The 16,171-nt window shown below is 39.2% G+C and overlaps 1 protein-coding gene across 2 annotated transcripts in view; it reads right to left on the bottom strand.

Moving 5' to 3' along the window:
• The window catches only part of cdh23 (cadherin-related 23), a 292,980-nt gene that overhangs the window by 163,859 nt on the left and 112,950 nt on the right, over positions 1-16,171 (bottom strand). For both annotated transcript variants that reach the window (XM_048204503.1, XM_048204504.1), the window contains exons 7-8: positions 507-701; positions 276-404 (exon numbers count right to left, since the gene is read on the bottom strand). In XM_048204503.1, coding sequence (XP_048060460.1) covers positions 276-404; positions 507-701 — 324 coding nt within the window. The remainder of the gene's footprint in view (positions 1-275; positions 405-506; positions 702-16,171) is intronic.

Genomic DNA, 16,171 nt, shown 5'->3' with positions numbered 1-16,171 from the left:
CTGGATTACATTACTGTGTTTTCTGCCAACTCTCAACCTGGGGTGACGAAATATTATTGGGTAAATTGGCAGTGGGTGAAATCACACAGACCAAAACAAAACAGACATTCCAACACAGAATGTCAACAAGTATGTGAACTTAATATGTTCCCTGAATATCTGCAAACATATTATAGTATTTTTATGCTTTAGTACAGTCAAAAAACTACATAGGCATCTTTAAATACTACTGAATTAAGTACAAAGTAAGACTGAATGTATGTGTGTGTACTGACTGGTGGTGCGTCCTCCATTATATTAGTGCTGTAGGGGAGGTTGGTGAAGATGGGGTCCATATCTTGAACATCAGTGATGGTAATTGCCAAATTAGACAGACTAGAGAGCGGACGGCGTTTATCCTGGTCCTGTTACAACAAAACAAAAACATGTTTTACTTGGCTTCAGAACTGACAAAGTTCCACACAATAATTTGACAATGTAGAGCTCTACTGTGTGTGTTTTCTAACCGTGGCGTTAACAGTGAGCTGATAGGCAATTGTCGTCTCATAGTCCAGCGCTCTCGTCACAGTAACGATTCCTCTGGCCCCGTCAATGGAGAAGAATGGAGAGGGAGGCTGGAAGGAGAAGAGCACACTGCCACCTACGCCTTGATCCGGGTCTGTCGCGTTCACCATGAACACTGATGTTCCGACTGGAGTGTTCTATACACACACACACACAAAGAGAGAGAACAATGATACAAGTTAATAATATTAATACTTGCATATTAAGCAATATTTAATGCTGTGTTTAAGCATATTTCAGATGATGAGTGACAGCTCTTATCTCTGTCATTTCACCTGTCATTAAGTGACACACATCTGAGATGATCATCAGACCCCTACTGTCACTGAGACATGATGCAGTCAGTCAGCACCAAAGAAAACACACACAGACTAAAATGCTAGATGAGCATTTTCACATGCTCCCCGAGTTTTAACACAATATTTATTCATTATCTTCAGGGACGGGGTCTAAATGTGTGAATTTGATAAAAACTGGTCCAGGTCAAATTTTACTCTAAAACAAGTCAGTCTGAAAATGATATATTAGAAAAATAATGCAATGAAAATTATTTTTAAAAATGTATTTCAAAAATAATTTATAAAAAGTTAATGACAATTTAACATACCCAATCATGTCCCTCTTTATCTATATATTTATTCATTCTCATTATTTTCGATGCTGGTTCTCATTACTGTACTACATTACCGTAATATATATTTATTTATTTTTTATTATATATTTTTTTATATTTATATTTATCAACATAAAATCCATACAAAAGAAATACTACTGTGATATATAAACACTTATTAGTATCTATTTTGATTTTTAGTATCTATTTTGTATCTTTTTTTTTTTTTTTTTTTTTTCTCTGAGAATTTTGTGGGAAATGTGCAACAAAATCTTTTTAGGTTTCATTTTCTTTATGCAAAACATAAATTCTTTTTCTTACTTTTGCTTTTGGGGTAAAATTTGACCCAGACATATTCTTGACAGATTTCATTAAACTTGCTCATAAATACACTGTTTAAAAGTTTAGGTGTCAATTTGTTGTTGTTTTTTAAGAAATTATTACATTTATTCAAAAAGGATGCATTCAATTGATCAAAAGATATTTAGCAGCACAAATGTTTTCAACACTAATATATGAAATGTTTCTTGAGCACCAAATCGGCATATTAGAATGACACTGAAGACTAGAGTTTTTGATCAAAGAAATGCAGCCTTGGTGAGCATTAGATACATCCTTCAAAAACATTTAAAAAAACATACCAACCCTAAACCTTTAATGGTAGTGCATCTTCAAAGCGGCTGCACACCATCTATACATACAGTATACCTGTGCATATCAACACTAGACAAATGCAAGTCTATATGGAACAGGAAATGCAACTTCATGAACATTTGTGGAGAGTCACAGCTGACTATGAACAACCAGCTGCATTATTCATACTTATTAGGGGTGTGACGAGACGGGTATCTCACGAGACGAGACAAGATTTTTACACACTATTTTTAAGAAATTCTCAATGGCGAAATACATGACTAGAAAAAATATTCTGCAGGTGTATTTGAAATGTTTTAACTAATCTTATAATGAATGTCATTCAGTTCTACTTTCTGAGTATGAATTATCATATGCAGTAAAAGACAACAATACTCAAGTACTGTAAAAGGTTTTGCCACAAACTCAACTGACTGACTTCTCTTCTGTATTTCAGTCTCTTCAGACCTTGTTGTACATGATTTATGAGCTTCTACAACTTTTGACCTCCTAACTGAACTCCATTCCACAAACTGATCATAGAAATAAAACAGTATAAATAAAAATGTTAACACTTTACAATAAGGTCTCATTTATTAACATTAATGTATTAACCAACATCAACTAACAATGAGCAATATCTATGCTACAGTATTTATTAATCTTTCTTAATGTTAGTTAATAAAAATAGTCATTCATTGTTAGTTCATGATAGTTCACAGTGCATTAACTAATGTTAACAAATGAAACCTTATTGTTTGTGCTTAATAAGATTAAGAGAAAACTGTTATTCATTTCTATGGTAACACTTTGCAAGTTGAAACCATAATCGCACCCTCTAAATATTCAAAGTGCAAATAAGACCAACTTTTTCTTTGATACAGAGCAAAGAGATGGTTACAACTACACTGCCCAGCCTAAAATAGCTTTCATATTGAGAGATATTTGCATGCATAGGGAGCCGCTTTCAAAATGCGGGGTATTGAAATCGCGTTTGAATGCGCGCGCGCGTTTACTTTCACTTTCAGCGATCGCGCGTACTCTTTAAATATGGAGCGGCGGTGACCGTTATCCAACTTAATTAAATGTTTTTTTATTTAAACACAAAGCAAAAGGACAGTGGAGGCGTAATGTAAACGTAGCGGTGGCATATTCTTTCCTAATCATCCTAATACTCTGTCATGGCAACATCACCAGACTACTTTTCACCTCGAAGAGAAATCTCGTCACACTTTAGTCACACCCCTAATCACACCCCTAATACTTATGTATGCTATTTGCACCGTATTACTCCCAGAATCCCTAGGCCACAGAAAGAGAGCAAAAGAGACACTTCCTATTCCAAAACAGTAAACCAGATCCTTCCTGAGAGAAAAAAGTTGTACTTCAGCAAGCTCTCACTCTTTATCTCTTTCAATAAAACAGGAGATATCCATCCTTTGAAAAGAAAGGATTAGAAAAGATTCAGATAAACTATTGGAGAAAAAGAAAGCATGAGAGGTATAAAGGACAAAGATAAAAGAGAGAGAAAAGAGGATTAGAAAAAAGGGGGAATAATAAGAAGGAATGAAGATAGATGTGGACAGTGAATTCTTGCCTCGACTTGATAACGTCCTCTCACACTCTCACCGCTCAGCTGCCCTCAGCTCCTCCACGCTGAAGTTCATGCACCTCAAAAACAATCCACTTTTGGTCAACTGAGGACACTGGACCACTTTTTTTATTGTTCAAATGAATAATTTCAATCATGTTTATGTAAAAACAGACTGAGTTTTAGCTATTTGAGCAAGTCAGTGACATTTTTTCATATCCATTGAGACTATTTTCACCTATTGAGTGGAAAACATTTTTGTAGCCACCTATGGGGGAAAAAGTGTTGATCTGAGAAAGAATTTTGTATTCAAATATAACATTTGAGGTTAGGAAAAAGCCTAGCAAGAATATAAAATAAGAAGAATGAAGGAAGAAAAAGAATGCATGAGTGGGAGAGAGAGGCATATCTAATAGTATTAAAAACCTCAAATACAGCAGGGACTCCCCAGCCTCTTTCAACTGCAGTATGTTAGAGAAGATTATTCCCAAACCAGGAAGACAGAAAGATGGAAATGGGAGAAATGGGAGGAGAGAAAGAGGATACTTATTATTAGCTTTCTGGCTCTTATATTGTGGCACAAGTAAAATCAGTTTACACAAAAACACCAAAGGAAAAAGACTGAGATCTAGTTTCTAGTTTGACGCGGTCTGGATTCACACTTACTTGATTCTTTCCAACCCCGGTACATTTGTGTTCATCTTATGTCGTCACAAACATGCATGGTGCATGATAGAAAACAGGACGCGAGTCAATATACAAACCCGATTCCAAAAAAGTTGGGACACTGTACAAATTGTGAATAAAAAAGGAATGCAATAATTTACAAATCTCATAAACTTATATTTTATTCACAATAGAATATAGATAACAATCAAATGTTGAAAGTGAGACATTTTGAAATGTCATGCCAAATATTGGCTCATTTTGGATTTCATGAGAGCTACACATTCCAAAAAAGTTGGGACAGGTAGCAATAAGAGGCCGGAAAAGTTAAATGTACATGTAAGGAACAGCTGGAGGACCAATTTGCAACTTATTAGGTCAATTGAGAACATGATTGGGTATAAAAAGAGCCTCTCAGAGTGGCAGTGTCTCTCATAAGTCAAGATGGGCAGAGGATCACCAATTCCCCCAATGCTGCGGCAAAAAATAGTAAAGCAATATCAGAAAGGAGTTTCTTAGAGAGAAATTGCAAAGAGTTTGAAGTTATCATCATCTACAGTGCATAATATCATCCAAAGATTCAGAGAATCTGGAACAATCTCTGTGCGTAAGGGTCAAGGCCGGAAAACCATAAAGTTCAAACAACGCTGAAGAGGCTGGGAAATGCGTCGCATCTAAGAGCTGAGGTGGCCAAGTAGATGCGAACCAACGGCCTTGATAAAATCCCCCAAAGCCAATGGAGGGAGCTGCGTCGGTGTAGAGCTGAATATCGATTGGAAGGGACACCAACGTATTATAGAAAAAAGATAATCCGTTCCACTGTTTAAGGAAGGTTATCCATAATTTTAGTTCGTCACGGCATGGATTAGTTAGGGAGATTTGGTCTTCTAACGCAGCGACGGAGGATGCGAGAGAGAGAAGATGCGAGATGAAAGGGCGGCCTTGCGGGATTATACGCATAGCGAAGTTTAGGTGGCCGAGCAGAGACAGAAGTTCGCGCTTTGAGCAACTTGGGCTGTCTAGCAACGTGGAAGAGACCAGAATTATTCTGTCGATTTTCTCTTTCGGTAGAGAGGCCTGGAATTTGACGGTGTCCAGACTGATGCCCAGGAATTCGATGGACGTGGCTGGGCCACTGGTTTTGTCCTGGGCGATCGGAACTCCCAGCTCGGAAAAAACCTTTTGGACTGTAGTGAGATGCGCTGCTGGGATGGCATCAGGAGGCGAAATTATTAAGAAGTCGTCGAGCAGGTGAATAAGGTAAGGAATTGCGTAGTTGTTGGAAAGAATCCAGCAAATTGCTTCTGACAGCATGTCAAAAATCTTGGGGCTGCTTTTGCAGCCGAAGGTTAGGCGGACGGCGAAGTAATATTTTTCATGCCAACGGACGCCAAATAAATGCCAGGAGTCTGGGTGGATGGGCATCACTTTAAATGCTGAAGTAATGTCGACTTTGGCGAGCCAAGAACCACGACCGGCGTTTTTGATTAACAGTATTGCTTGGTCAATATCATGGTACTGAAGAGAAAATTCTTCGAGTGGAATGAGGCTGTTTATGCTTGGAGACGGAGAATTGTGCGGGGCTGAGAGGTCGATTATTAAACGTTTTTTACCGGAGAATTTCCTTGTAGCCACTCCAATAGGGCTGATGCGAAAGTGTTCGAAAGGAGGAATATCAAAAGGTCCGATCATGAAGCCAGAATTAACTTCCTTATTGATCAATTCGTCCACTGTGTCGGGTTCTGTAAGAGCAGATTGAAGATTATCACAAATCATATTTTGTGAGGGAATGCTTTCTAGACCTGGTTCAAAACCATGTTCGAGACCAGACAGCAAATATTTGGTAAATTCGGGATCGGGGTGCTGAGACAATTCAGATGACAGACGTAAAATATTCACAGGAGTCGACAAGTAATTTTTGGAATTTTTATTGGTAGATTTTTGTACAGGGCATACAGTGCGGGCGTGGGCGCCGCCGCAGTAATTGCAAATATGCAAAAAACGACAGCGATTTCTTAGGCAGCCGCCTGTATTGAAGTGGTTGCAGACCTGACGTCTGGAGGAAAAAGCTGCGCCTCTTCCGAATGAGTCGGAGTTTGTAGCTGGCCGTGGAACGTAACTCGTTGATTTCTCTTGGTTGGGGACTGGAATAGGAGGAATTGACGGATTTACTTGGGGACAAGTCATGGTGGAATGGGCGAGCGACCTACAGACTGCGCAGGAAATATTTCGAACGCCCAGGAAGATTTTATTGTGGAGATCAGTGTCCAGCGCGCCCCAGTAGGGGCACTGATTCCACTGAGCGATACGAACGGCGCATTTTGCTGAAAACAGCTTGTGGTAAGTGTAAAAATGAGATCCCCCATAGGATAACGCGAGCTCTGCCACTATCGCGAGATAGTCATTCAGCTCGCGTCTCCTATGGGGGAAAACAGCACAAATGATTTCGGTGAATCTACTGAATGCGATGCAAAATTCAGAAAATGAAAGGATTCGGGATGAGGAATTATTTGGATTTTTTAAAGTGACTGAAAAGTCACCACAATTAATCTGGCGATTAGAATCAGGTGGGGGAAGCAGGGAAAGGAGTGATGATAGATCGATGTCTGCACCTGATAGAATCTGCGCTCTGATATTGCCGGCGACAGGGGGCGGTTCCAAAGCGATGGCGTTTGGAGGAATGGGCATCGGTGTAGCTGTGAACAAAGAAAATTGTGATTTTGCTTGAGGGAGAATGTTTTGAGGGAGAAAATCCGGGGCCGACACTGAAAACGGAGGCAGCCTCGCGCTTGAGATGGCACCTGGACCTTGGGAAGCGACGGGGAAGGAGAGAGAAGGTTGAGGTAAAGAATAAAGCGGCTGGGCCTGTGCCGCTAACGGAGGCATCCTCACGCTAGGGGCTGCTGTAGGCCACAGCTGGGGAAAAGTGTTAGCGAGAGGGGAAGGAGAAGGAAAAGTTGTTCGGGCTTGCGATTCTTGCGGAGGCAACCTCACGTCAGGAGCCGCAGGCCACGAACGTTGAGGAGAATTCGAGACAGTGAGCAGTACAGGTTGAGCCTGCCCCGCTAGCGGAGGCAGCCTCACGCTAGGGGGAAGACAACCACTGGTAGAGGCGGGTAATTCCGTACGGGGGGCGGTGCTGGAGAAACCCGCGGAAAGAGGCTGAGTAGAAGGAGGAGGGTGCGGCGTAGCAGCGGCGGAATCTGGGGCTCGGCCCAGGCTCGCTGAAGGCCCGCTGCCCTTACCAGACGATCGGCGTTGAACTGGTCTTGCTGTAGAGGAAGACTGAGTTTGAGAGGTACGTGGTTTTTTACCTTTGCTGCTTGAAGTCGTTTTCTTAGAGGGAGAAAGGGGTTTAAAGGGAGCGCAAGTTGACTGCAGGCTTGAATATAATTTATATAACTCGGGTTTATTCATCCGTCTCGAGAAATGGACATCCGCGCTGATCAGAGCTTGCCTTAATCCCAGCACTGTCCATTTCTCGATTGCAGGAATGGTTGGTTGAGCCATAGAGTAGGAGGATGATGATGATGATGATGATGACGATGAGGAAGAAGGTGTGTGTCTCACCGGTGGAGGAGAGGGCTGGTCTAGCCGCCTTGGACTACGGATAGTGGAGCGGATAGGCTGACGGCCGCGCAATGGAGTCGGAGACTCAGCGACGGCACCTGGCGGCGCATGGCTGCTCCTTGGGATGGCGCGGTTCGGCGAAAGAGTCTGTGAATATAGAGACTCATCATCGGACGGGAAGAGTTCGATTTCCGACATTTTAGGCGAACCTATTCTGGAAACTGTCGAGGATCTTTGGGTGAGTTTTGACTGTGATTATATACAGGCCTGAACTCATGCTGATTGGGTAGATACGTTGATTACAGATTGTTGACAGCTGGTTGAGATGACGTAATCATTAAGATGACGTAATGATTGGGTAGGTTATTTGACTTGTTCCTCCTGAACTACGTTAATGAAACATAATTTGTTGCTTGAAAAAATGTATTTGCCAAGTTGTTGTAAACGGTTATGGCTCTTTTCCGTTACATTCTCTGTGGTCTTTTAACGTTACAAGGCCAATTTGGTGTTTAGAAATCATTGGTCAAAAGAAAAAAAAAAAAAAGAAAAAAAAAAAGAAAAAAAAAAAAAAATGCATTTGTCAAATTGTCGTAATTGTCCGCAGTTCTTAAAGAAAAGAAGAAAGTTCCTTTCTTCACAATCTTTTAATTTTGAAAAACCAGTTTGGTGTTTTAAAAGGTAACAACTTTATTTAGGACAACAATAAAGTTTTTCATGCTTACACATGCTCAACTATATCACATGACCTTCACTGTCTGCACTGCCATTGGTAGTCGCTCATGTCACAGGAAATCACCAGCCCTGACTTAAAATAAAGACGTCTGACCGATTTGTTGCTAAAAATCGTTTTCCGATTTGTTGCTAAAAATCGTTTTATGCTTGAACATCTCTTAACAATCCACCACTCTAACAAATTAATCATACTCTCTTGTTTGTAGACTTCCTGTTAAACACTAAAAAAATTCAGCTATTGTTTTACATTGTATACAACAGAAAAGGTGTTTTAGCCGCTTATCGCAGCTCTCAGCATGTCCTTTTCTTAGCTCTTTCATGTCTATAGTTTTGGCAAGGGAAGGGGGCTGATTAAAGTTATACTGTGAAACACGTATGAAAAGCTGGCCTTTTCAGGGTGAGCGGGGGAGTGAATACCGGTTTGGAAGAAAGTTCAAGTTTAGCCAGGTTGAGTACGAGTGAATGGCGCTTGCTTACAGAAGGTTTTCATTGATTGGGAGGGTTAATAGAGACATTGTGTGATATACGAGGTGAGGAACAGGTCCACGGCACGTACATTCTCAAAGTGAGGCTTGCTCCAGCCATAAAGGGCTAATTTACAGGGCTGACGTGGCGCGGCGGCAAGATCAAGCAGTGCGCCAGCCTAAAGCCTTAAAACCCCTGCAGGGTACAAGCAGAGCTGGCCGACCGCTGCCAACAATACAGCACTGATTACAGCTACGCCCGCTCTACACCAGCCGGACCCTAACGCCCACTCTACTCCAGCTACAGGCCTTATGATTATACCTCTCTTTCCCTCTGCTTTTTTTCCTTCTTTTTCTTTTTCATGCTTTGAAATGTCACTTTCCTCATTGACTTTCACTCTTTTACTAATCTCGCTCATGTCGGCTGCCAATCGTTCCACATGATACAGAATTATTCTGTATTTTAGGAAACATATTTGTATATTATATCCATACCATCGCATGCATTAGTGTTTTACAAGTAAAACAGCTAAAATACAGATTATAATGGAAAATTATCAGAAAACAACAGACACTTTTTCACATAACGTTGGCTGCTGCTACACTTTCAGTTACGCACTTTTGTGTTCATCACTATTTCTTAATGTCTGACATATGTGAGCTTTCAAAAAACACTAAAATCTGTTCATCTCAAAATATTTATGTAGTCACAATTATCTTGTTTTACAATTTATCTGGGTAGAAGCTAAACTGATATGTGTGTAATGGTGTGTGACACTTTAGTATGGCATTAACATTCATTTATTTTTACAACAGAGGCAATGATGTCATATGCCAAAATGTGTTTAAACTGTTTTATGTCAAGAAAAAAATGAATAATTGATATTAAAACAACATGCTATTTCCATAAATAAATGATTTACTTTTTATTTTGCACTATATGCTGGTATAAAATATACATAAAAACAGTAATATTGTGAAATATTATTATAATTTAAAAACTGTTTTCAATTTAAATATACAGTATTCAGTATTCATAAAGCTGAATTTCTCTGGATTCTTTGGTGAATAGAAAGTTCAAAAGAACAGCATTTATTTGAAAAAAAAAGAAAGAAATCTTTTGTAACATTATAAATGGCTTTGCAACTGAAAGAGTGCACTATTTTCTTGCTGGAGTTGGTAACCCCATCACTCACACTGTTTAACTAACTAACTTGCTCAGTTGTGTGAGTTTCACTGCAAACCATCAGAGTTTAAAAAGAAATGATGGAGAGACAGGCAGCAGGTTGCCCTTCAAAGGACCTGAGGAGGGTTGCGTTCTACCAAATTATGCTAATTATAATGGAACTATATGTTTTAATTTGACGCCTACATCAGGAAAGGAAATTATGCAAGTGATTACATTATCCTCCCCTTTGTTCACAATCTGCTCACTTTGTGAGCACAATGAAATAAACATCTATCAGATGCTATGGAATTTCATCCTGACGGCAACAACTATAAGTTAACAAATGGCGATGATATACTGTACAGCAAGACCATTTTAATGCATCCTAGTGGCTCATATTCACAGCAAACACACACAGATTCATCCCCCTCTATTTCTCCCTGAAAAATGGAATCATTTACCAAACTCCATACTTGTATTTCTCATCAGTATCTTTCTTACGTCCTGCACTCCACCGTCATCCATCAGAGAGAGATACCTCATATATCAGTGCTGAAATGAGCTAATCAATTATTTAACACCTTATCCAACCTGAACACAAGCACAACGCCCTTCAGACCAACAGTATAGTCATAAGTGTGTGTGTGTGTGTGTGTGTGTGTGTGTGTGTGTGTGTGTGTGTGTGTGTGTGTGTGTGTGTGTGTGTGTGTGTAAAGGTTTGGCTATACTTGTGAGGGTCAAATGTCCTCACTTATATACTGAAATATTACGACAACTGACTAGTGAGGACATTTTACTGGTTAAAGCAATATTGAGGCGCTCGTCAGTAGGCCTGTCGCAATAATCAATATATCGACTTACAGACACGCAATATACAGTGGGTTCAGACCCCCTTAAATTTTTCACTCTTTGTTATACTGCAGCCATTTGCTAAAATCATTGAAGTTCATTTTTTTCCTCATTAATGTACACACAGCACCCCATATTGACAGAAAAACACAGAATTGTTGACATTTTTGCAGATTTATTAAAAAAGAAAAACTGAAATATCACATGGTCCTAAGTATTCAGACCCTTTGCTGTGACACTCATATATTTAACTCAGGTGCTGTCCATTTCTTCTGATCATCCTTGAGATGGTTCTACACCTTCATTTGAGTCCAGCTGTGTTTGATTATACCGATTGGACTTGATTAGGAAAGCCACACACCTGTCTATATAAGACCTTACAGCTCACAGTGCATGTCAGAGCAAATGAGAATCATGAGGTCAAAGGAACTGCCTGAAGAGCTCAGAGACAGAATTGTGGCAAGGCACAGATCTGGCCAAGGTTACAAAAAAATTTCTGCTGCACTTAAGGTTCCTAAGAGCTCAGTGGCCTCCATAATCCTTAAATGGAAGACGTTTGGGATGACCAGAACCCTTCCTAAAGCTGGCCGTCCGGACAAACTGAGCTATCAGGGGAGAAGAGCCTTGGTGAGAGAGGTAAAGAAGAACCCAAAGATCACTGTGGCTGAGCTCCAGAGATGCAGTCGGGAGATGGGAGAAAGTTGTAGAAAGTTGTAGAAAGTCAACCATCACTGCAGCCCTCCATCAGTCGGGGCTTTATTGCAGAGTGGCCCGACGGAAGCCTCTCCTCAGTGCAAGACACATGAAAGCCTGCATGGAGTTTGCTAAAAAACACCTGAAGGATTCCAAGATGGTGAGAAATAAGATTCTCTGGTCTGATGAGACCAAGATAGAACTTTTTGGCCTTAATTCTAAGCGATATGTGTGGAGAAAACCAGGCACTGCTCATCCACTACAGTCCCAAAAGTGAAGCATGGTGGTGGCAGCATCATGCTGTGGGGGTGTGTTTCAGCCGCAGGGACAGGACGACTGGTTGCAATTGAGGGAAAGATGAATGCGGCCAAGTACAGGGATATCCTGGATGAAAACCTTCTCCAGAGTGCTCAGGACCTCAGACTGGGCCGAAGGTTTACCTTCCAACAAGACAATGACCCTAAGCACACAGCTAAAATAACGAAGGAGTGGTTTCACAACAACTCCGTGATTGTTCTTGAATGGCCCAGCCAGAGCCCTGACTTAAACCCAATTGAGCATCTCTGGAGAGACCTAAAAATGGCTGTCCACCAACGTTTACCATCCAACCTGACAGAACTGGAGAGGATCTGCAAGGAGGAATGGCAGAGGATCCCCAAATCCAGGTGTGAAAAATTGTTGCATCTTTCCCAAAAAGACTCATGGCTGTATTAGATCAAAAGGGTGCTTCTACTAAATACTGAGCAAAGGGTCAGAATACTTAGGACCATGTGATATTTCAGTTTTTCTTTTTTAATAAATCTGCAAAAATGTCAACAATTCTGTGTTTTTCTGTTAATATGGGGTGCTGTGTGTACATTAATAAGAAAAAATGAACTTAAATGATTTTAGCAAATGGCTGCAATATAACAGAGAGTGAAAAATTTAAGGGGGTCTGAATACTTTCCGTACCCACTGTATGTACATGACCTCAATAATTTTTGGTGACGCAATATATCACCCATTATGTCAAAGCCACAATCCACTCTTCCGGTTCAAGTATAAAAGTCACAGCGCAAAATGGTGCCACTAAAATAAGTTTAGCAGCAGATATGGCCTGTTGAGGCATCTGTGCCTTTGTTCATATGGACATCTGACTGCTAAGTAAGGTTTGTTTTTTAGCAATAGTGTGCACCCTTACTTTACTGAGAAAAGGGAAAAATCTGTAAATGGAAAATCTCCATGAGTGTATTTTGTCCTTTTGCAAGTGTATTTTTTTTTCAACTTGTTACTTTACACTTTAAAAATAAATAAATAAATAAATAATTATTTACTATTTATTCAAGTTTTTTTAGGATATTTAATTTCCATGGTCTAAAGAATTAAAAGGTCATTGCCATTTGAAAGTATGTAGGCCTACTTGCTTTATTATGCTGTTATATTATGATTATATATTCAGTGGCATAAAATGGTCTTAAAATGACAATAATATTGTTTATCGCAGTTATTTCTGAAACAGTATATTGCACAACAAAAAGTAGTTATCGTGACTCGTCTGTGTGAAGACTGTGCAGAGTGCACGAGCCCCAAGACAAAACACAACACATTCCAGTGCCAGATTGTCTCTTATTTAACACCAACGAATGAAATTAATACTCTGCTAGTCAACTGGAGATGCTTTCTTTGTAACAGATACATCCATGCTCCGAGATGTTTAAAAAAGTGGTGGGGACTATATCAACCCAGGCAAAAAGTGCTGAGGACATCAAATTATGCCTATGGTTTCTGTGATGGATAGGTTTAGGGGTAGTGGTTGGGTTAGGTGATAGAAAACATCATTAACCTGATATAAAATCAATGGAAGTCTATGCAATGTCCTCACTAATATAGTGAAATAAGCAAACAATTATAATACTTATTAATGTAAGTTATATCTATGAATATATAATATATATACTGTATGTATGTATGTATAGACCTGATCGACTACAGTGAGTGACACTCATTTATATCACCTGGAAAATAAAGTGTCTTACATCAGCATGCTGTTCATTGATTTCTGTTCAGGGTTCAATACCTTCATTCTCTAGACCTTTATTAAAAAATGTCTTTCACATCAGTCCTGGACTTTCAGAACAACAAGCCTCAGCGATCAAAAAAAACTTTTCATCCCACTATATGTAGCACAGATGTACTAAGCCCACTGATGTACAGTGGGCATTGGCAAACACAGGAACAATCATATCATTAAGTTTCACTGACGACACTACAGTTATGGGCTCATCAACAACAATCGACACCCTGTGTGTGGACAACACTCCCTAAACATCGGCAAAACAAGAGAGTTGATTGTGGACTGCAGACGACACAAAGCAGCTCACCCTCCTGTACAACACTTGTTAGACTGTAGAAACACTGCACAGCTTCACGTGGATCTTAAACACCATCACTTCTTGCTGAGGAAAATAGCACCTGCACTTCGTAATGAAATAAACTACAAGACCGAAGCCTCTATTTGTAACTCACACATGAGTCTGGTGGCATACACACATTAAGACAGCCATGTCAAGCGTAAAATAGGTTAAACATGCTTTAAATCTGGCCATATGATATTTAAAGTCAACATGATATCAAAATGGACCCTATTCACTTTCTTAATACATGTTCAATGTGATATACAGAATTTCCAACTACAACATGTGTCAATAGAACCTATGTTTGAAAAGTATAGAGGGGTTTTGAGAAAAAGAGAGAAAAATACAGAGGACTGAGAAGTAGTATTAAAGTGGAATTCACATTCTCATTCACATTGCATCTAAATTGCTTGAGATCTGATTTTCAATTTTTTCATTCTAACTCTCATATTTCATTTTCCTCCTGTTTTTTTGTTTTGTCCTCATGCACTTTCCTGAACATGACGAGAACAGAGCAGAGAGAGAGAGTGAAAGATGAGTAATGAAGCAGAAGAACAGCTCTCCTCCTCTACCTGATAGAAATGGCTCTTAACGGGAGGGGCTGCACATCTCCACCCTTCTTTATTCCTTTTCTCTCACCCATCTCTCCTGATTCTACCAATCAAAACTTACATTGAACACACATGCAACGGTATGCCACAATTCATAGAGGCCCCCGGCGACACATGAGACGCAACTCCGCCTACATGAAGTGACATAATGCGCAAGCATTTGTATCACTGCCGGAGACACTGCTTTAAATGTGTCATAGAACACATTTTCACAAGATGTAATATAAGTCTAAGGTGTCCCCTGAATGTGTCTTAAGTTTCAGCTCAAAATACCCCATAGATTTTTTTTTATTAATTTTTTTAACTGCCTATTTTGGGGCATCATTAAAAATGAGCCGATTCAGGCTGCGGCCCCTTTAAATTTTCGCGCTCCCCGTCCCCGAGCTCGCAACTGCCTTAAACAGCATAAACAAAGTTCACACAGCTAATATAACCCTCAAAATGGATCTTTACAAAATGTTCGTCATGCATGCTGCATGGATACATCGGGTCATGTGAGTATAGTATTTATTTGGATGTTTACATTTGATTCTGAATGAGTTTGAGGCTATGCTCCGTGGCTAAAGCTAACATTGCACACTCTTGGAGAGATTTATAAAGAATGAAGTTGTGTTTATGAATTAGACTGCAAGTGTTTAAAAATGAAAATAGCGACGGCTCTTGTCTCCGTGAATACAGTAAGAAACGATGGTAACTTTAACCACATTTAACAGTACATTAGCAACATGCTAACGAAACATTTAGAAAGACAATTTACAAATATCACTAAAAATATCATGTTATCATGGATCATGTCAGTTATTATTGCTCCATCTGCCATTTTTCACTATTGTTCTTGCTTGCTTACCTGCAAAACGTCTGATGATTCAGCTGTGCTGCTCCAGACGTTACTGCCTGCCCTTGTGTAATACCTTGAATATGGGCTGACATATGCAAATATTGGGGGCGTACACCCCGACTGTTGCATAACAGTTGGTGTTATGTTGAGATTCGCCTATTCTTTGGAAGTCTTTTAAACAAATGAGATTTACATAAGAAAGAGGAAACAATGGTGTTTGAGACACACTGTATGTCATTTCCATGTACTGAACTCTTGATATTCAACTATGCCAAGGTAAATTCAATTTTTCCATTCTATGGCACCTTTAAAACAATGGTTATCACAGACACAAATTTCTATATTGCCCATTGTGTTCATCTACCAGCTTTGCATCGAAAATGCAATGAAATTCACCTATCCAGGTGCGCCAGTACAGATTAGGAAGAACTAGAGAAAAAAATGTGCAAGAACATTAAGAAAATCTACAAAAAATAAAAAATAAAAATAAAAATAGACTCAAAAATGGTTTATGGATGAAAAACAAGTCATACACATTTGGAACAACATGAGGGAGAGAAAATGAGATACTAAGTGTAAAAACAACTCTAGGTAAACCAATTTAACCAATTAAATATATTATATTTATTATAAACTAAAATAAATACAATCTAATGTGATACAGTATATATATATATATATATATATATATATATATATATATATATTTTTTTTTTTTTTTTTTTTTTTTTTTTTTTTTTTCAATAATTAATTTTAAATATATTTTTAAATTGTTATAAATTACAA

This window comes from Megalobrama amblycephala, linkage group LG10 (assembly GCF_018812025.1).
Source record: "Megalobrama amblycephala isolate DHTTF-2021 linkage group LG10, ASM1881202v1, whole genome shotgun sequence".
In the NCBI taxonomy this organism is placed as follows: domain Eukaryota; kingdom Metazoa; phylum Chordata; class Actinopteri; order Cypriniformes; family Xenocyprididae; genus Megalobrama; species Megalobrama amblycephala.
This window is presented reverse-complemented; position numbering and strand designations above follow the sequence as displayed.